General features: G+C 40.5%; 2 protein-coding genes across 2 annotated transcripts in view; both read left to right on the top strand.

Moving 5' to 3' along the window:
* Positions 1-17,055, top strand: part of LOC112160828 (E3 SUMO-protein ligase PIAS1) — a 64,409-nt gene extending 47,354 nt beyond the window's left edge. Inside the window, exons 3-13 of the mRNA XM_024295653.2 lie at positions 3,846-3,930; positions 4,010-4,148; positions 4,220-4,354; positions 4,429-4,534; positions 6,223-6,296; positions 6,551-6,711; positions 7,062-7,198; positions 7,579-7,825; positions 8,413-8,552; positions 9,503-9,543; positions 13,012-17,055. Of these exons, the coding sequence (XP_024151421.1) occupies positions 3,846-3,930; positions 4,010-4,148; positions 4,220-4,354; positions 4,429-4,534; positions 6,223-6,296; positions 6,551-6,711; positions 7,062-7,198; positions 7,579-7,825; positions 8,413-8,552; positions 9,503-9,543; positions 13,012-13,377 (1,631 nt within the window). The 3' untranslated portion in view covers positions 13,378-17,055. The remainder of the gene's footprint in view (positions 1-3,845; positions 3,931-4,009; positions 4,149-4,219; positions 4,355-4,428; positions 4,535-6,222; positions 6,297-6,550; positions 6,712-7,061; positions 7,199-7,578; positions 7,826-8,412; positions 8,553-9,502; positions 9,544-13,011) is intronic.
* Positions 17,056-18,067: 1,012 nt separating this feature from the next.
* LOC112160405 (relaxin-3 receptor 1) lies at positions 18,068-20,468 on the top strand. The gene has a single exon (XM_024294883.2). It carries the CDS (start codon positions 19,135-19,137, stop codon positions 20,119-20,121), a length of 987 nt encoding a protein of 328 aa, XP_024150651.1. The 5' UTR covers positions 18,068-19,134; the 3' UTR covers positions 20,122-20,468.
* Positions 20,469-20,677: the final 209 nt, after the last annotated feature.

Here is a 20,677-nt window from a genome sequence, read left to right as displayed (position 1 = left end):
TATCGCTCACACACAAAGTAATTAAACATAAAATGATACATCAGAAACTAAAATTATAAATAAAAATAGATAAAAAATATATCAATTTTAATAAAAAAGTGTCAAACGTTTCCTGTTTTTGTAAATAATTGCGTATTTACTCATAGATTCTGTTGCCGGTGCACTCTGTATGGGTGGACCATCTGATCTGAGCTCTGCTGCTTTGACTGTCAGGTTATATATTGATGTGACACCGAGCTACTGCACCACTGAGTTATGTAAGCTAGCCGTCAACAGCAACAGGACGGGGTGCATATGGAAAACTGATCACAAAGTCATCTCTGATTGATCCTGAAGTTTGTCTACTTTAATGCTCCTTACAGTTTGTATTTCTCAAAGACAAATGGACCACACCAAAGTGCCACTTTAGTGTAGCTATCAGCGCAAAGTAAACGCTGGTGTTAAAAATGGCTTCACTGGTCAAGTAAAAAAGGATCCCACCCTGGAGACTTTTTGAAGCCAGCTGTTGCTTCACAGCTTTTCATCACGCTATTTCATTATTCAAGTGGTTCTTTATGTAAACAGGGAATCCAGCTTGCTCCATTACTGATCTTTAGAGCAGCTGTCAGGCAGATTTTGTTGCTTTTGGAACCGCTCGTGTTAACAGTTTCTCCTTGTTTCCGGTGTTTATTTTGAGCAAACTTAAACAAATTCTGATGGTGGATCATGTTTACAAGCTAAACCTGACTTTCTCATCTATTAAAGAAGATAAAAAAAGGATTCAAACTCCTTTAAGGGTTAGCGTAAAACTTGACAAAAGTCTTGCTTTGATAATGTAATGCATATGTGACAAATTCTGCTTTAACACTTATCTCCTATCATTTTAGATAAACAAAGCATCCTAAAAAACAGCCATAACTTAGATCCTAAAGAAGCCACTTTGGGCTGAGGTTTTTTGTGCAATCAAAGCTCCCATCAGTTCCTTTCATGTCCTCCCCAATCAAATACCAGCAACAAATCCACCAATTCCAGTACCAAAGCGAGAGGGATTTTTAGAGTGAAAGTGGGAGGGCGGGAGAGCACTGTCTATTTATAGCCTGTGTGCCCATAGAGAAGGAGGACTGTTGTTTGAAAGCTCCCTCGCTCTTGGTTTTGTTCTGCAGTAAACAGGCTTAGGCTGGAGGACATAGGAGCAGAGACGTGCATCATTATGTTACCTGTAAACACAGGAGACATCACTGGAAAAATGAAGGACTTTCTGATGTGCTAATCATTAAACAAAATATTCATAGGTTCTGCAGTCATGCACAGAAACAGTAGCATTCATCTTCTCCATCATCCTTTTCAGAAATTCCTTTAAATGGACAAAAGTTTAGGCAGTGGAGGTTATATTTGAACTGGACTGAGTGCCCCCATCCCCCTCGCTTTCCAAACAGGAAGTACCTGCTGGCTCCAAGAAGCCAAAATCTTATAAAATGATTTAAACATTTTCTTGTCATTATATTTGTTCTTTCTAGATCATAGAATGACCAATCATATGCCTCAATAAAAGTATGTGGTACCTGCAGGACCCCACTTTAAACATTTAAAATATTTGATTGACAGATTATCATGCTTAAAGTGGTAGGGGTGTGGACGTCCAACAAGCCCACTCCTGATTGGCGAGAGTGGTTGCCATAGAAACCTGACGTTATCTGGCTCCAACGTGTTGGTGTCTATATTGCGAAAAAATGGCAACTGAATTGATTAAATTTGGTTGGTGCCAGTAGTAAACCATTTTCAAAAAGTCAGTTCTCATAAACAGTCAACGGTATGACCCATATAAATAGCTATAACTACAGAAAGTCTGATGGTGGGGAAAAGTTTTTGTTTTACTGGACTTTTAAGTGACAAAACTATTTAAAAAGTCATTTGAGTCGAACTAATTACGTTTTTTAGTTGTGAATAATGTTAAATTGTGTCGTTTTTAATTCTGCAGACTCGTTCATCTAATCAAAGGGTATTTTGAAGTGGGTTCAAAGGTTTGTTTTTTTCCCCCTAAATTTCTACTTAAAAACCTTTTAATTAAGAGCCATTCAAGACAAGCCTGCACTTTAGTGGCTCTGGTTTTAATTAGAGGAAATTGTTGTTTTAATTTTGCATTTAGGGATTCAAACTTTTCTTTTGTAATCATGATGGTGACAATTATTTTGGTTTTATCTCTAAAAGTAAAAATGTCAACATATCTCTCAAAATATGGAACTATCTTTTTATTTGTTGTAATCATAAAATGTTTGTAGTTTTTTATTTTATCCATGTTTTGAAGGGAATTTCCGATCATTTAGAGTTTTCCATTTTTTCCTTTATACAAAAACACATTCAAGGTTGTTTTTTCATTAAAAAAGTAATTTTTCATTTTTACCATAACATCCTTAAACCCTGAATAGCTGCATTATAAACAAAAACCTTTAACATTTATTCTGCATCTACAGCAGGTCATAATGATCTCTTTTTCTTTATGTTTGTGGCCATTGAAAATAAAAAGTCTGTAAACAGAAGAAGAAAGAGAACCAACTGCGATGCATCTTTCTTTTCACGGTCACTTTGCTCCGCTCTGTACGGACTTCCTGATCAAAGTAAGTCAGCTCCTGCTTTGACTAGATAGTTACTTTAGGGCCTCTAACCATAACGGTTCCACAGTTATCAACACCTTTCAGGTGACAAAGACAGTTTGGTGGTAATTTGAACCGCTTGGTTAAAAGAACGTTCCAGTTCTTCCTTTTTTTTCTTTTCCATCCGGTCCAACATAAAAAAGATGGAAATATAACCAATACAAATACATTTAGCCTCAAATACAAAAGGGGTTAATACAAATATATACCTTGTGTCAGAATACATATAGACCCCCTGTTGTAACAGTAAAATCTGTCCAATACAAGAGGCCTTCAGCTCTTATCTGCTAGCTCAGCTGTTGGACTAGAAAAAAAAAAGAAAGAACGTTCTCTAAACAATTTTTGTGTTTCAGAATTTAAAGTTGTGACTTTGTAGCAAAAAAAAAAAAAAAACCCCAGCTCAAAGGTTTTTCAAATCGCATGCAGTTGAGCTCAAAACAGCTTAAGGCCACAGAGCCCTGCAAGAAACCAGAGACAGACTTCCCCCGTCAATGTTTGGACAAAATGAAATGTTTGTCACAAACAGAAAAAATACCCTCAAAATTCCTGAAGCACTTTGGGATTTATTTAAACTTCCAACAAATTAATTAAAACTAAACATGGCAGCAAAATTAAAATAAAAAATATTATAATTACGTCTCTCATTCCCATTAGTTTTTTTTACTTTCATAAACATAATTCATTATATTACATATTTTTTATTTATTTCTTGCTTTCATTCTTCTCCTGGTACCCTTCATTTTGCACCTAACTGTCTATTTTTCCTCTTTACTCATCCAGTGTGTTCAAACTAATACAATCTTTGTGATGCATTTTACTTACAGAGCCCGAAAGACTCTGAGTTTTGATCCAAACGTCTTTGTTTGATGCCACCTGCTTGACATTTTGAACCATCCCTGTCTTTAAAGCAGGCCGCTTATTTAAAGCACCTGTGGGGCGGGGCTATAAATAGAGCACATCTTGTGTGGTCTACTTCTGACTCCCCTGGGCTCCACCGAGTCCTTTCCTGCAGGAAGACGTGTCTAGTTAATAATGTTTATGTTTGCCGATGAGATTCCCTCTTGTTCACACACATATGTACCTTTACTGCTGTTGACTGGGGTCCTGCTCCCTTTGATTTGTGCAGGCAGAAGGACATGAAGTTGGAACAATCTGGCTCTGCTTCCATCAGAAGTTCTCTGCTGTTAAACATTTTTCTTTGTTTTCCCTTTGCAGCGTCAGACAACAGTCAGCGGTTTCAAGAGACGTGTTTTGCCTTTGCGTTAACGCCGCAGCAGGTTCAGCAGATTAGCAGTTCCATGTAAGAATGCCCATTCAAAATGTATGTTGCACTCAAATAATTCCTTTTTACTCACATACATTTGTTTCTGCTTTCTAAGGGACATCTCGGGGACCAAATGCGACTTCTCAGTCCAAGTTCAGTTGCGGTTTTGTCTGTCAGAGACCAGCTGTCCTCAGGAGGACCATTTCCCCCCAAATCTGTGTGTGAAAGTCAACGGGAAACCGTGCACCCTTCCTGTAAGGAGCCGTAACATGAGTGTGGAAACGTAAATCCTTCGTTTGGTTTAACATTTGCGCCTGAATTCTAGGGCTATCTTCCCCCAACCAAAAATGGCGTTGAGCCCAAGCGGCCCAGCCGGCCCATCAACATTACCTCACTCGTCAGATTGTCCACCACAGTTCCCAATACCATCGTGGTGTCCTGGACGTCTGAGATCGGAAGGGTAAGAAGTCATTCAAGTCGCTCGATGATTGGTAGAAGAGTGATTTGATCATCACTGCTTTTGTCTGTCCACAGAATTACTCCATGGCGGTTTATCTGGTGAAGCAGCAGTCGTCCACAGTGCTGCTACAGAGACTACGAGCAAAAGGCATCAGAAACCCAGACCACTCCAGAGCTCTCAGTAAGATTTTTCCAGACCTGATGATGTTGATGTTCGGGGCTGCTAACTCAGTTTCAGAAAGACCCGCAGCAAAGTTCAAACATTTGTTTTTAATCCTCACCTAATCAATTCACAGTTTGGAAAGTTAATTTTCAATAATATAAGGGCACTGTGTTCTGTGTCCTGATTGGCTGTTGACCTTGCCTTACCTTGAGTTTCATGTACCGAATGTGTACACGTTTACATAATTATTATCGTGATCAGATCTTTGTTTTCATTGTATGATACTGGACTTATTTTTCTGTGAAGGTTTGAACTTAGAGAGTTTAGACAAGACTGGAACCTGTGAAAATGTTTGTCGGAGAAAAGTATATAAAATGTGTAGTGAGAGGTTTTCTGTATTCCTACTTTCACCTATCGCAGGATTTTTTTTTAGAACACATCCCTCACAATAAATGAGGGAACGCTGTATTCAAGGGATATGTTTGATGGTTTCATGCTAAAAAAATAACCCAAGAAACAAGTTAGAATTTAAAAATGATCGGATTGTATTTCATAAAAACAAAATTCGAAGAAAGTAAAACTGTCTACAAAATTCATTTTTAAAAAAATGTATTGAATGTTAAATAGAAACTATAGAGTGACCAAAGAGGACTGAAACATTGTTGATGTAAATGCTTAAGTGATCTTTTTTCAAAAAAAAAAAAGAGTTTTTTACCTTTTCAGTTTTAAATATTGCTTACAATTTTAACCTTAATGTAGAGAGCTGAAATAAGTCAAATTAAATGGCATTTTAACTGTATTATTAATGAACAGAGATCCTGTCCTTAAAAAAATTTAGAAAACATAGACAGGAGAAATTAATTAAAAACGCAATTTTTGAAATAATGGGATGTAAAATCTATCAAAATGACTCCTAAATAATTATTCAACTTATTTTGTTATTTGGTTCTTCATAGTTTTTCTTCAGTCAACTAAGTGAAAAAATGTAGATTTAAAATGACCGGTTCTGTGTATTTTTTTTTTATTTTATAAAATGTGTGAATTTTGAACAACAGAAATAACAGAAAATGTTTGACACTAAACAGAGTTTCTGAAAATCTCGTGGGGAAAAAACTGTTGCTTGCTCTTGACCCTTCTTTATTTTCATTGATAATAATATTATTAAGACTTTTGTTTAAAGACCCACTCTGCTGAAAATTGCGTTTTTAACACGTGCTTGTGATATTTACATGATAATGGAGTGCACGTCAAAAAGAAAATTAAGTTTAAAATTGTGTTTTTTGAGCATTTCTTTATTCAAATCATTGTGAGTCAGGAGCAGATGAGAAGTGCTATTTGGATGACGGCCCATAAGCTCCCTGTTGCATTGGAGATGGAATAGGGGGCGGGGCTGCTCCAACAGTCCCGCCCACAACTCAGAGGTGCATTTCTAATGACCTACTGCTGCTCTGGAGAAACTATGTCCTAGAAACCAACAGCAAACTCATTGTTAAAAGACCACTGTGAACGCTTTTAAAATAGATCTAAAATTATGGGAGTGGGTCCTTAAACTTGTGAGAAGCTCATTCCATGATTCATGACATACATGATTGACAGATTTAGACTGCGTGTAAAGATAAATGTGAAAAACTACGATGTGTAACGACTGGGGAAGAAGTTTTCCTGCTGCTGTGTCACTCAAGCGCATGTATGTTTGGCTTCTGCAGTCAAAGAGAAGCTGACCGCAGACCCTGACAGTGAAATCGCCACCACAAGCCTGCGAGTGTCGTTGCTCTGCCCGGTAATTATCCTCCCCGCTCCCTGCGAGCACTTTTCATATTCGGTCATGTCAAAGCCTGTTTTTTGTTTTTTCCTTTTCTGACTCAAGACACCTTCATCTGTATGACTCCTGCCTATCTTTAAATCTACTAACCTTTATCAGGTGTCTTTTTCATGTGGCTTTTATTTAGCTTCTGTCTCTCACAAGCTTTAATCCCCCTCCCTCGGATGTGGTTTGTGTCAATGCCCTGACCCCAATGTGTGTTCCTGCTGCAGCTGGGGAAGATGAGGCTGATGATCCCATGCAGAGCGCTGACTTGCTCCCACCTGCAGTGCTTTGACGCCACGCTCTACATCCAGATGAATGAGAAGAAGCCCACCTGGGTGTGTCCAGTCTGTGACAAGAAGGCGCCCTACGAGCACCTCATCATCGATGGGTAACTCCCTCTTGTTTAAAGGAGACTTCTTTTCTCAGGGGGAGAAGTATAGTTATTATTTACTTAATTTCAAATTTGAATCATTCTAATACTGTTTAATTGCATTTTTTAATACTAACTATTTTCCCGTTTCAGTGCGGAAATACACTAGTTTTGTCGCCCTGAGAGCTTCTCTAAAGATCTATGTGTTCTTTATAAAATAAAAAAGATCAATCATCAAAGCTGATGCATTGAATAAAATAGCTCAATCCTCTGACTCGACTCCTCACATAAATGACAAACCCGAGTTTCAGTTGTGAAACGTTTATCTGGATGTTTTTACAGCTGTGTTTGTGTGTGTTTGCTTGCAGGCTGTTTGTGGAAATCCTCAACAGCTGCATGGACTGTGATGAGATCCAGTTTAAGGAAGATGGCAGCTGGGCCCCCATGAGGTCAAAGAAGGAAGTGCAGGAGGTGTCCTCAGCCTCCTGTAACAACGGACTGGATGGTGAGTTTGGGGACTGAGGATGTTAGAAGAGCTTGTGATCTTTGCTATTTGCAGCTTAAATATTAAAAAATGAATGTGTCTTATTGTAGTGTCAGAGTGAATCCTGACTGACCTCCAAAGCATCTTGGCTATGTTTTTTAGTGTTTTGTTTTCTGTAAAGTCCCACTCCATTTATCTTTTGATCTATTTTAAAAGCTTTAACTGTTTTTTTAAATTATTATGATTATAACATTTCATAATCACAAACCCTTTGATGTTTTTAGGACATAGTTTCTGCAGAGCAGCAGAAGTTCATCAGAAATTCTCTTTAGTTGTGGGGTGGGACTGTTGACGTGTAGTAATGATCACATGAAATGATACCCGAGTTCCTTCCTCTACAGGCTCCTGCCGGACGTCAGACGGCTCCGATCAGCTGACCTCCTCGTCTTCCAGCCACAGCAGCAACAGCAACGCCAAGAAAGTGGAAGTGATCGACTTGACACTGGACAGCTCTTCAGACGAAGAAGAAGCGGACTCTCCACCTCCGCCGCCACCTCCTCCTCCTCCATCGCTGCCGTCGCTTCCTCCTCCTGTCAAAAGAGCGTGTTCCTCTTTGTCCCCGACCTCCCCGCCTGTCATCAACAAAGGGTGAGACACACCCCCAGGACTGTGATGTGACTGCAGCACATTACATTTGGCTTTCATAGGAAGTGGAAGTGAGGCTCGTTTATGGTGCTCCTGCACGTGCAGGTGGTGAAGGATTCATGAGTTTAGCTGCAGTGAATCATCTGCATGGAATGAGATGTGTGACTTTCCAGAGGAAGAGGATTAATCTGCCCTTCCCACTCATGACTTGAACACTGGATTAAAGTTCATCTAATATTATTTCCAGGAGGACTTAAAGAGGAAAAATAGAATTAAATACTTGACAAATCCCAGGGAGGATGAAAGATAAGTTAACTTTTAGATAACAAACAATCATTTCTGGAGATTTGAATGTTTCCCCTGAAAGCCGAGCAGCTGCTGATTCTGACAAATTAAAATTCATTAAGGCCAAAAGCATCTGCTGCTTCATTTGAGTTTAATGAATCCTGTTACCGTTCAGAGGTTTGTGTTGAGAGTTAATTCCAGGAGACAAAATGCTCTGCGGCTCAGCGGCTGATATAACATGAAGCAAGCGCTTCATTATGAATTAAGTGAGCTCTCTTTCCTCTTGGTGCTGTTGTTTCCATCAGTGTGCTGAACCTGCACCACCAGGCTTCTCCTGTGAGCCGCACCCCCAGCATTCCAGCCATGGACACCAGCTACATCCCACCAGTCCCTCCACTCATCCAGGACTACAGGCCCTATTATCACACCCCCAACGACCTGTCAGGTAAAGACACTAGATCACAACCTGGGATATCCACCTCTGATCCAACACATGAAGTGACTTCACACTTTCATCCTATTATTTTTTATTAGCGACCATCATTTTTTATTTTTTACATTTGAAATGTTGTGATTTTATTTAGGTATTTTTACTTTTTTAAATCTTAAAGTCCCACCCCGATAATCTTTTGATCTATTGTAAAATGATTTCCTGTGGTCTTTAATTATGATTATGACATTTTTCGCCCAAATCCAAAAATTTATGTCGTTTTCTAGAACGTAGTTTCTGCAGAGCACCAGGAGTTTGTTAGAAATTTGCCTCTGAGTTGTGGTCAGGATCCTCACACCACCAACCTAACATTACTGGTGCAACAAAAATGGAGCTATCTTGGAGGAATCCAGCTGTACAGTTTGATCCACGTGCCAGTTCAGACACAGAAAACAAAGACGTTTGTGGATCTATTTGTCTGTAAGTGGAGACATCAGAACGGAGCAAAGCAGGGAGCCTGTGGCCCTCCCAGTTTACTTTCTTTGTAACAAATACAATCTTTTTTCAAACTACATTTTTTAGTCTGCTCCTGATTCACAAGAGTTTGAATATAAAATACTCAATTTTAAACAAAATTGTCTTTAAATATGTCCTCCGTTATGAGAAAAATGCCACAAAAACATGAATTTTCATTGGAGTGGGTCATTAAAACTATTGCTTTGCTAATGTTTTTTTTTCTAAACCATCTCCTTTATTGTGGAAACACGTTTTTTGGGTTAACTTCCTCTCAGATGTTGATAGGAAAGAAAAGTGGTTTGTGAGAAATGTCAGAAAAAGTGACTGCAGTGAAGCACAGTTACATTAAAAAGACTTGTAATTAATTCTGTTTTTAATTGCTTTTTTATTAATTTAGGAAACTTCGTGTCATTTTTTTCAGCACTAACTGTATTTTGTTTCATTTTCAGATCTGAACTTCTTTTCCTTTCTTCAAGTAGACAATCATCAGGTAACTCACTATTCTCACCCTTTTGCTTATATATTCTGATGAAATTAGACTGTAAAAAAGCTAAAACCTAATAAACTGCTGCAAGGGTCATAAAATGATGAAATAACAAAAGCCAAACCCCAAAAATGAGCATTTCTGATAAACAAATGCATTTTCCGAAGAAACTATAAAGTAAGCAAAGAAGTGTTGGAGGGGCTTATGTGCAGCCAATTAAAATGTGCTTGATGTTTTTGTAGGATTTCACAGCAGCAGGGCTGTTTCTATCCCTCATGAGCTGTGAGTGTGTGTTTGAGGGGGGGCACGTATAAAAACAAACCATTTATCAACAGTTTCATTTTGTTGTGAATCAAGCATTGTCTCATTTGGCTTAAGTGGTGCAATATTAAGCTGATTTGTGACACGTCTGCCAGTGAGATTTCTGCTGCGAGCTGATACTGTGAGGATGAATGCAAATGAATGTGCCGCTCACAGACGACTCCAACTAAACCAGGGTTTTTTTTCCCACTGTAGAGTGAGAATAACCTCAGTGTCTTCACTGAGACTGACAGAAAACATGGACAAACACAGATTTATAAATCTTTCAGTCGAGTGTCGCTCAATCCCGTGTTGTCTTAAGATCTTGAGAGCTGAAGGGGAAACAATGAATGAAAAGGAGCTGCACAAAGCTATCAGCTCAGTCTAGAGTCTGTCACACCTAAGAGGTTAAGATCCTTCAACCTTTATTACCAGAGATTTGCTGAGTGAAACCACAATGCACTTTTACTCTCGTAAAGGAAAATAAAGCTGTTTTAAACCTTCCTGAACCGCTCCAAAAACCATAAACAGTTAAAATCTGAGTTTAATCTTACAGTACAGTCAGATCTGTTGAATCAAGAATTAATTTTTCTAACAAAAGCTTTTTGACAAAGTGAAACGATCCTAAAAAATCTCATAATCATGCAGCCATCGAAGAGAACAGAGGAACAGAAATCAAGGAGGTGTCCCATGAAACGACGGAAGGACGTCAGCAACCCTTTTTCCAGGAATTTCTTTTGCTGTTCAGTGCAAAGGAAAGTACAAATAATTAAATAAATAACAATAATCATAGAAAGATGTAAAATATTAAATGGGTCTATGGGTCATGATAAGAAAGAGTCAAATCAACATACATGAAAGCGGCTGCTGACCAAAAAGTAGAAAAAATAACATCTCACATGCGGTAAAACCATCTGGGTTATTCCCAGAATTTCTGGACAAACCTCCTGTGGTCTACAGAGACAGGTATGGAAGTTTTTTTATGGTTTAAATCCCAACCAGAAAGTATTTCATCGGAGGATCCTTATAGTCAAACACGGGGGTGGTAGTATTATGGTCTGCTGCTCTACGGCTCCGAACAGATTCATCAGAACAGATGGAACCCTGAGGGGAGAGTGTCTGTCCGTCAGTTCAGCAATCAAGCTCAAAAACAGCAGAACTTTGATCAAACATAGCAGCAGATCCATCTCTAAGCTCGGAACAAGTGTGAGATGCTGGATTATGACCTTAAATAGACCCTTCATATGAGAAAAGCTTCCATTGTGACCAAATTACAATCATTTTACAGAGGCCAAATAATAATTCCTCCACTCACATTAAGATTCTCGTCGCCACCAATCACAAATACTTGATTACAAGCTCTGTCTCCAAGTGTAGCACAACCACTTATTACGTCTAAGGTCAGTTCCTTTTTGTCATAGAGTCAAGTGTCTGAATCAGAGCTTTTAAAGAGATCAAAAGTCATTTTTGTGTTCACTCAGCTGATCTTTGTGTGATTTTTGACAATTGGAAATAGTTCCAAAATTCCCCAAATTACAGATTAATCTGTGACTGTTCCATTGAAGCCACTTTAAAGGTAAATGGCATTAAGATCAATTAAGGAACTTGTGAGGAATTAGAAGAAAAAACAAATACATGTCAAAAGCTCAGCCTAAAGTTACACACTTCCTGCTGGGTGTGAAACTTTTTCTTCTGCACTTTAGAGTCTCTTCAGAAGCTTAAAGAAATGTGAATCATGCCGGTCACGCTCCACAACTCCAACCTTCAAGGCCCAATATCCACTTCATTATGCAGTTACTTTTTGAAGGAACCCAAACGGAGAAGAGCAGAAGGACTGAAGTGATCTAATGACAGCAAAAATGACTCAATGGAGGAACACAGTGTTTCATGAGGCTTTCTTTAGGGAAATCTAACTGCCCAGTACATTTGATTAAATACTGATTCTGATAATAAAACGATAAAATTAAACATACAAATTGCTGCTGGTGAGCCCTCCCTTGTGCAGGTGGCACAGGTGTGTACATCAAGCCTCTCAATGCTTTTAATCTCAGCCGTCACCAGAGGCAGAGAGAGAGATGATCTTCAGAGGAGAACATGATTCTGTTAGATTGTTGGGTTTTGCTGCTTTAGTTGGGGTTCAATATCCTTTTTGGGTCTTTCTTTATTCTTCTTGGTTATTTTGCCATTCGGGGAGCCTCTGGCTCCGACGGTTGAATCAGCTGTAGTCCTGATTTTTGCTCTTTTCCTGTAGGTTGACCTCTTTTTACTTTTCATTTTTAACTTCCGTTTCCCCTTTTTCCTTTAAGGACAGACTATTACTGATAAATCTACAAATAGGACAGATTTCTTGGACCTCTTTTCATGTTATAGTTCAGGGGGTTACTAACTGTAAAAAAAACAGTAAAAAAAACAATTGGTCCAATTTCTTACAAACTAAAACCCGGTTAGAACCACAATATCCCACCTTACTGTTTTTCAAAAATGCTCTTATTTTATGTTTTCATGGCTATTAATCAATCTATTTATAAATGTAGTTTAAATATTTACAAAAATTGAATATGATAGTGCTATATTTTTGTATATATAACAACTTTAACTTCCTTACTTTTAACAGAAGCTCATTTGAGTTCCTTTCAAAATAAAATACATATTTTATCATGTTAAAAATCTAAACATAAGTGACAAAACATTTGTTTTAAAACTATAAACACATTTTTGGTTAACTTTTTTCTTGGAAGCCAAAGATCCACAATAGGACCTGCATGTGGCTCTGGAGGCTCAAGTTCTAGTCGGTGCTCTGAGACTGATGTAGGCAAGACTATAAATTAAATGAGAGAAACTGAAAGTTTCAAATCTAATTTACTAATCAGAATTTTAATTTACAAACTATCTTGATGACACCACATTATTTTCTTTCACATCTGATAATAGGGCTTCTGTTAACACAGTTTTGCTTTGTTATTGCAATTGGTGGCTGACTGAATACTTTTATGCCTCAATATATGAATAGACTTGGTGCAGATTCACTTTGCAGCAGCTTTAGTTAGTTTTAAGTAGTTGGTTAGTTAGTTTTAAAAGTATAAGATGAATAAAGTTCAGACTCACCTGTGTATTTCATGTTTTCTTCATCTGTGTGGACTGACCTCACCCACTTGTGACTCCTCCTCCTTCCAGCATTACAACATGGTCATGGCGACAGCAGCCGCTGCCTCGGCTTCAGATGACCACGAGCTGCTCTTCAACCGCTTCCTGCCCTACAACTCCTCCTCCTCCGCCACCCAGCTGTACCTCAACCAATCAGGAGCGTCCCCCGCCACCTCACTGACGGCGCCCAGCAACGGGGCGAGCAACTCTGGCAGCAGCAGCAGCCTGGTGTCATCCAGCAGCCTCCGGGATACTCACTCAACACACTCGTCCTCCCTCACGGGCTCACACTCCTCACACACACACACACACCCCGGGGTGGTGGCCAGCCGGAGCGGTACCGATGCAGTGGCAGCTATTTACAGCGGGATACCCGACGTCATATCGCTGGACTGACCCGAGAGGGGCCGGAGCAAGAGTCTGGGCCCCAGCTTCAATGCAGTAACCAACCCGTTCACGAGCTGACTCCAGGAACTAGACTGACCCCCACCGGACTGACCGGTCGGTGGGGATGTGCCAGGACTCAGCCACTTAAAGGGAGAGCACAAGTTCCGAAACTGGATGTTGTCACTTTAAGGGGTCAGCGGTGGCGTCCATGCTGCAGATCAGAAACGCATGAACTCCTGATTTCTGCTGTTCTGCTGCCAGCCCGGCACAAACGGCAAAGATGCTACCTGAGAAAAAAACAAAACACACGACGTTGGAACTTTTTTAAACAAAGATGAGAAGCAAAGGTGTGGCACCGTGTACAAAGAACAAAATCTATTTTCCTCTTTTACTTTTGTATGTTCAACCCGAACACTGTCAGTGTAGTGAGCTGCTCGGATCTCTGTTTGGAGGTGGAGGAAGGAGGAGTCTCTTCCTCTGGCTGAAGCTTATATAAACGCCTGTTGCCATGTTTTTGTCTTTTCTCCAACATGAACTTCCATGCTCTTTTCCAAACTCCACATGTTTGTTTTTTTTCTTCAGACAATGACTTTACAGTTTAATGGTGTAATTTTATTTTCTTTTTAAGTTATGTATGATATTTAAACAGTTATATATGCATTCCCTTTGACCTTCAGGTTAACGCTCTGGGAGTGTGCGGGAGCAAGCTAGCCTTTTCTAGTGTTTCATTTGAAAGACTCTGCCAGCATAAAGCATTTATTTATACTTGCCAGTTTTAGATCTTTTGAGTTGGGAGGGTTTTTGTTTCTTTTGCACAATGCCAAAAATAAAAAATAAAAAAACGCAGTAGGTACTTTTAGGAAAAAAGGTCAGAGCGGTGGGAGTGCGGTCGCATCGACGTGCCAGTGTTTGTAGTCCGTCTCGGTGTGTTCCCGGTGGGACGCTCTGTCCCCTTCTGTCTCGTCTCCTTAGCTGACTGTTAAACAGGAATTCCAGTGAAGCTGTTGTAGCAGCGTCAGACCTTTTAAAGACACGGGCGGCGTGACGGCATGTGACCAAGTTCAAACTAGTGCCTGTCCATGTCCGCGTTTGGGAAACGTCATTTTACTGTCTTAAATGCTCCACCCCCTTACCTGACCTCTATAACCCAGGTTTTTAGTTTTTTCGCCATACATACGGCGGAGTCATGTTTGGGTCATTTTTGTTTTCTTTTCCAAAATGCACGTCCTGTCTGGGGATGCTCTATGAATGTATCATACTTGGCTTTGTAGTGAAAGGGAACTGTGCTGCCCCCCTTCCCCTAATGTGTCCTTGAAACCCCCCCCTCCACGCTGACTGCTGCTATCATCCCACCCCTCCGTGTGCCAGTCCCTTCCAGAAACCTGCCGCACACTCCACTGCCCAATTATCACATCCGCGGTGACTTAATCACTTCTGACAGCAGCTCCCCTCCACTTCTGTCCCGTTCAACCCCCCCATCCACCAACTCTCTTTCTTCCGTTTGTAACTTTATTTTCCTCTCCGGGAGCCTCCTCTCCATCTCACTCCCATCATCCGCCACGAGAGAAGTAACAGTTCTGTGCAGTATTGTATTTATTTATGTTTGTCTAGATGATGTTGTTGATTTCTGTGCAGAGTGAGTCACTGTCACCTGGGAGCTTTTGACTTTCATGTCATTTGAATGACTTCTTCAGGACTTGTGAGGAAGCTGCTGCCTTCTGATCCAAAAAAAAAAGAGCCGCGGTGGATAATTCTTCCCTATAAGCCTCAAAGAAGTTAATGTTAGCATTCGTTAGTTTGACGGGGATTAGATTTGTTTTAGGAACAAAGAGACTGCTGACATCATCTCTGAGCAACCTGTTGAGGAGGTTTGCTGTTGTTGTCTGTGGATGAAAGCTCCAGTTTTCTTTGAGTTATTGTCATTTATAAATGCCGCTTTTCTCCTTCAAAATCTACTGGAATGACGGTGATTGTGTTAATTAAAAAATGAAAGTATGTTAGATATTGAGAGAAGCTGACAAAAATGCCCTTCATGAAGACATCTTTGAGGAAGGAGCAGGATTTTTTTTGTGCTCTGGTCTTAAACTTTTGATCAGCCGATGAACAGTCCGTTCCATTGTTATTTTAATTAAATTATTGGCTCAAAATGATTGGCCAAATCGAGCCACGCCAAATGAAGATCCATGCAATTTCATCCACAAGTACATCCACAAATCGCAGACGTTTCGGCCTCTTGTGTAAAAAAAAAAAAAAAAAATAAAAATAGATTTTACTCGTTATAATATTTAATTTTAACAGATTTGATTGAAGGAAAAATGTCAAACATCGATTTACCTGCTGTGTCCAGCTGCAGATCTCTCCATTCTCCTCCAGACACGTTTGGAGGTGTTCCTGTCAGGTCCGATTGGACTCAGAGCGTAAAGCTGTGGTTGAGGGAGCATGAAAAGCCCTCGCCGCTCAGACCTTAGCCCCATGAGAGCCTGTGGGATGTGAAGGAGAAGACTGTAGAGCCCCCCTCCCCGTCGCCCCTGCAGACTGAACGGCACACTGCTCACAGATGAGTGTCAGGACATCGCACAAGCTAATGAGAGCATCAGGGATCAGTACGGTGGCCCTGAAGGTAAATCACACCAACATGTTTAAGATCACAAGAATTTTAGAAACCAAAACAACATTCCCAAAAAACTGAATTGATTTGTTTTGCTTATTTATATTTTTGCTTTGAGTGACATGTTGATGTGATTTGCCCCTCTAGGCCACCGTAGATCAGCAATAACATTTGTTTTGAAAGTAATCAAGGTTTAAGGAAAAGTTCCCAAACTTCCGGCTTTTAGTTTATGGAATCAGAGATCAGCACCTGAGCTTTCATGAGCAGCTTTCATGTCTGCTTCACTGTCGACCTGCTTCGAGTCTGCTTTCAGCGTCTGTGATTTGCATCGAGACTTTCATTAATTTATCCCTCCTCCTCCTCACATGTCATGCAGCTGAAGAGCAGGAAGCACGTGTCGTACCAGGGCAGACAGTGTTGAATGTGTTTCTGTTGAAGTGCTCGACAAACAAGAATGGGAAAACCAAAAAAAGTCAAATCCTCCTCCCCCTCCTCCGCTCCTGCGTCTTCTCTCCCTCCTGTCTCATAACTTTTATTCCTGAAGACACATGAGCTTTATTGGGAACCTGAAAAAGCAGCTCAGCTCTTTAGTCTCGCTGAAACAAAAGGGAAACTTGTGTGTTTTCTGTCCTGTAAAGCTGAAAACAGAAACCTTCCATTCAAACGTGGGTGTTTGCTGTCTTTTTGTATGCTGTCGTGTGTCCGTTCAGAGTGAGAGAATCAAATAATTTATATATTTTTTTTAGAAAATGAAAGTTGTATTATTGAAAAAAAAAAGACTGTGGCCACTTAGTCTCTGTAACAACTGAAAGAATCTGTCAGACTTGAGTTGACGTCTGCCTTCACTGCCTTATTCACAGGATTCGTTTCAAAGCTCCAAACCGAGAAAATCATTGACAGATAAAGGCTTTTCCAGGAGGGACGGAGAAGACGATGTACAGTAGACCCATGTCAGTTTGTACAAAGATACCAAGTGGAAAAAATATTTATTACCTGCATTGAAAGAAATTGTTTACTTATTGAATGTTCCCTGTTTATGTAGAAAAGTAGATGTAATAAAACGCATTCTGCTACTTAAATACTGGTTTATAACTTATTTGAATATTAACCGCTGATTTGACTGTGTTTACAGTGCTGTGTTTCAAACTGGACACTGGAGGGCAGCAGTGAGTCGTTAGACTAAACTTTTCAAGCTTTTATTATTAGGGTTTTTTTTACAATAATAGATCTTTTATTTGCCATTATTAGACCTTTTTTCACTGTTCTCTGTTTTTAGCACTACCACCGGAGGGTCTCCTGCATTATTATGTCTTTTTAAGGCATTATTAGGTTACTTTTAGCAGGAAAATTATTTTTTGGCATTATTATCTTTTTTTATTCAGCATTATGTCTTTTTGAAATTATTAGTTTTTTTTTTTGGTCTTACTATTATTGGATTTTTTTTATCATTATGAAGTCTTTTTCTTTTTGATTAAATCTTTTTTGCATAATTAAGGTATTTTGGGGGCATTGTGAAGTCTTTTCTTTGGCATGTTTAGCTTTTTTTATTATTATTATTGGCACTGCTAAGTCTTTTTTGGCAATATTATGTATTTTTTGGCATTATTACTGAAAGTTTTTTTTTTTTTTTGCATTGCTAAGTCGACTTTGTTAGATAACTAATATACATCTATTGTAATGTCTACAGGACATCTCTGAAAACTCTTATTTTGTTACTCTTAGAATCCTAGTGTTTACTCATTTAAAAATAGAAATACTTACATTTTACATCAAAAATTTTAACCGCATCAAAACAACAATCCAACATTTCTGTTTAGATGTCAAATATTGGTCAAAGTTAATTATCATTACATTGATCTTAAAGCACATTTTCTGATCTTCTGCAGCACAATAGTGTCTAGTTGTTGTTCAGACTCAAAGTTCTAAACATGTAGACTTGCATTTACATGCAAGATGTCCAGTAGACATCTACAGTAGATGTATATTAGTTATCGAATCAACTGTTACGGCTAAAGTTCAAGAACCAGAGAAGGCTTGGACACAGAAGGATTAGTTGGAACTTATTTAATGGCAAAAAAAATCATTTTTCAAGATGGGGAGAAGGGGATAGCTAACATAGAAACTAGTGCACAACATGCAAGACACTCCAACACAGAGAGATGAAACAACTTAAATTGGCAAACAGCTAAATGAAGTGATCAGGTGCAGCTGTGAACTCCTCCAGCAGGAAGTGGGCGGGGCAGCACAAGGAGCCAGAGCAGACCTGCACAAAAACAGGCGAGAACAGAGAACAAAACAAGCAGGACGAGTCATGGACATCTATTGTAGAGGTCTAAGGTTTTATTTTGGTCTTTTTTAAGCATCATTAGGGCTTTATTTTAGCTTTAGTAGCTCTGTTTTTGACATTATTTCTTTGTACCTGGAATTGAAAGGGTTTTTTTTTCTTTATTTGGTTTATTAGGCTTTGATTTATTTATTTTACACTTTTCTAGTCTAGGGCTGGTAGTTGGCTGCTTTGTTCCACTAAAACAGGTACTTTTGTGTCCTGAAAGCTGGCCTGGATGTAGCATAAAGTGGGATCATCTCCAGGCTCCTCAACTTCGTGCCGGCTATAAAACATATGAAATGGATATTTTAGGATACTGTATTGTACATTTTTTGAAAACATTAACAGAAATATAAATCCTAATTTTTAGATGACATTTGCATAATATTTGCATAAAATATTGTGTTGTTTAGAGATTTTCTCTGACTTTTTTTAAATTTGTCATATATTTTTGTTTCGATGCTGTAAACAATTTTATAAGTCAATATAAAAAAAAGAATGTTGTGAGATATGTTTTCACACTACAGAACAATCATAGTGGAGCTTTGATTCTTTGTTTTATTAAATCTGATATTAGTGTCAGATTCATGTTAGAATAATGATGGGAGTGCGCCTTTTTACGCGCAGGAGTGATGGGACTATTTAACCTCGCCACCCTTAACCACACCCACAGCTTGGTTGACAGGGGGTGGAGGAAGGATGCCAGCTGTGCTGCGCTTTGGAGAGCGGAGGAGACGGCGTGGAGAGGGTGTGGGTGGACGCAGGCAGAGGAGTTGGGATGGCATCACTTCAGGATGGACAGAAACGCGGCTCTCCGGTATGAACAGCAGTCATGAGTCAGGACAATGAGAGCGTCCGCGCCAACATGTCCCAGGCGGAGCTGGACCTCTTCAGCAACCTGGAGGACATCGACGTGACCGCGGACGGGAGCCCGGCTCTCCGGTTCCTCATCTGCATCGTTTACTCCGTGGTGTGCGCCGCGGGGCTGGTGGGGAATCTGTTGGTGCTCTTCTTCATCAGGGTGAAACAGGACAGGAGGAAGTCCAGGGTGAACTTCTTCGTGCTCAACTTGGCCGTGACGGACCTGCAGTTCGTGCTCACGCTGCCCTTCTGGGCCGTGGACACCGCCATGGACTTCAGCTGGCCGTTTGGAGACGCCATGTGCAAAATCATCCTGTCGGTCACGGTGATGAACATGTACGCCAGCGTCTTCTTCCTCACTGCCATGAGCGTCACGCGCTACTGGTCGGTGGCGTCGGCTCTGAAGAACAGAACAGCGCACAAGTCCTGCTCCACCAAGTGGATCTGCGCGCTCATCTGGACGCTGGCGACCCTTGCGACCGCGCCGACCTCGATTTTCTCCGCAGTGACCAACGTGACCGGAGAGAAGCTGTGCCTGCTGCGCTTCCCCGGCGGACAGTACTGGCTGGCGCTTTACCACATCCAGAAGATAACCGTGGGCTTCGTGCTGCCCATGGTCATCGTGTCCGTCAGCTACTTCATGCTGCTGCGCTTCATCCACAAGCGCAGCATGAAAAGCAGCAACCCCAAACGCAGATCCCAGGTCACCAAGTCCGTCACAATCGTCGTCTTGTCCTTCTTCGTGTGCTGGATGCCCAACCACGCCATCACCTTCTGGAGTGTGCTGGTCAAGCTGAACGCCGCCAACTGGGACAAAAGTTACTACATCGTCCACACCTACGTGTTCCCGGTGACCGTGTGCCTGGCGCACACCAACAGCTGCCTGAACCCCATCATCTACTGCCTCATGAGGAAGGAGTTCAGGGACAAACTTCGGGGGATGATTTACAGAGGATGATATAACGGAGCGACTGTCAGGGCTGTGCGTAATGCGCGGGCAAACCGGTGCCAGGACGCGCCGGACGCGCAGATGCGCACAGCTGAAAGGCACTGAAATCCTGCAGAAAATGTGATGTGGTCACCTAAATCACTGCGCTTTCACGGTTTCTCTGCTCCAATATCAAACAAATAGATCTTCTTCTTAATAAAACACTCAATTTCTCATACCCGGATTCCACAGACCGCGCAATTGCGCATCACAATCACCCTCTGCTTTTAATGATGAGATGTGAGCAGGTGCTTTCTGCAGGGAGACGTCCAACCACCACAGAAAAGTCCTGGATTTATGGAAATACTGAGTGAAGCCGAATGTCTGCTGTAAATACGCAAAAGCTGTTGGTTTTGTTGTCGTGTTAAACGAGTCTCATGCTGTGGTGACATTGGTACGCCATGTGTTTGACCAAATTCACGTCTTAAAAATAAAAGGCAAGCAAACGCATCCAGAGTTTTCTGCATTCTGCTGGTCTCAACTTTCAGCCGTGCAGGCGCAGAAGAAACAGATGCGCACCGAGAGC

The sequence above is a fragment of the Oryzias melastigma genome, linkage group LG3 (genome assembly GCF_002922805.2).
Source record: "Oryzias melastigma strain HK-1 linkage group LG3, ASM292280v2, whole genome shotgun sequence".
NCBI lineage: Eukaryota > Metazoa > Chordata > Actinopteri > Beloniformes > Adrianichthyidae > Oryzias > Oryzias melastigma.
This window is presented reverse-complemented; position numbering and strand designations above follow the sequence as displayed.

Bases quoted from the DNA above. Each gene is read 5' to 3' on its own strand.
- LOC112160405 (XM_024294883.2), top strand. From the start codon at position 19,135: ATGAGTCAGGACAATGAGAGCGTCCGCGCCAACATGTCCCAGGCGGAG.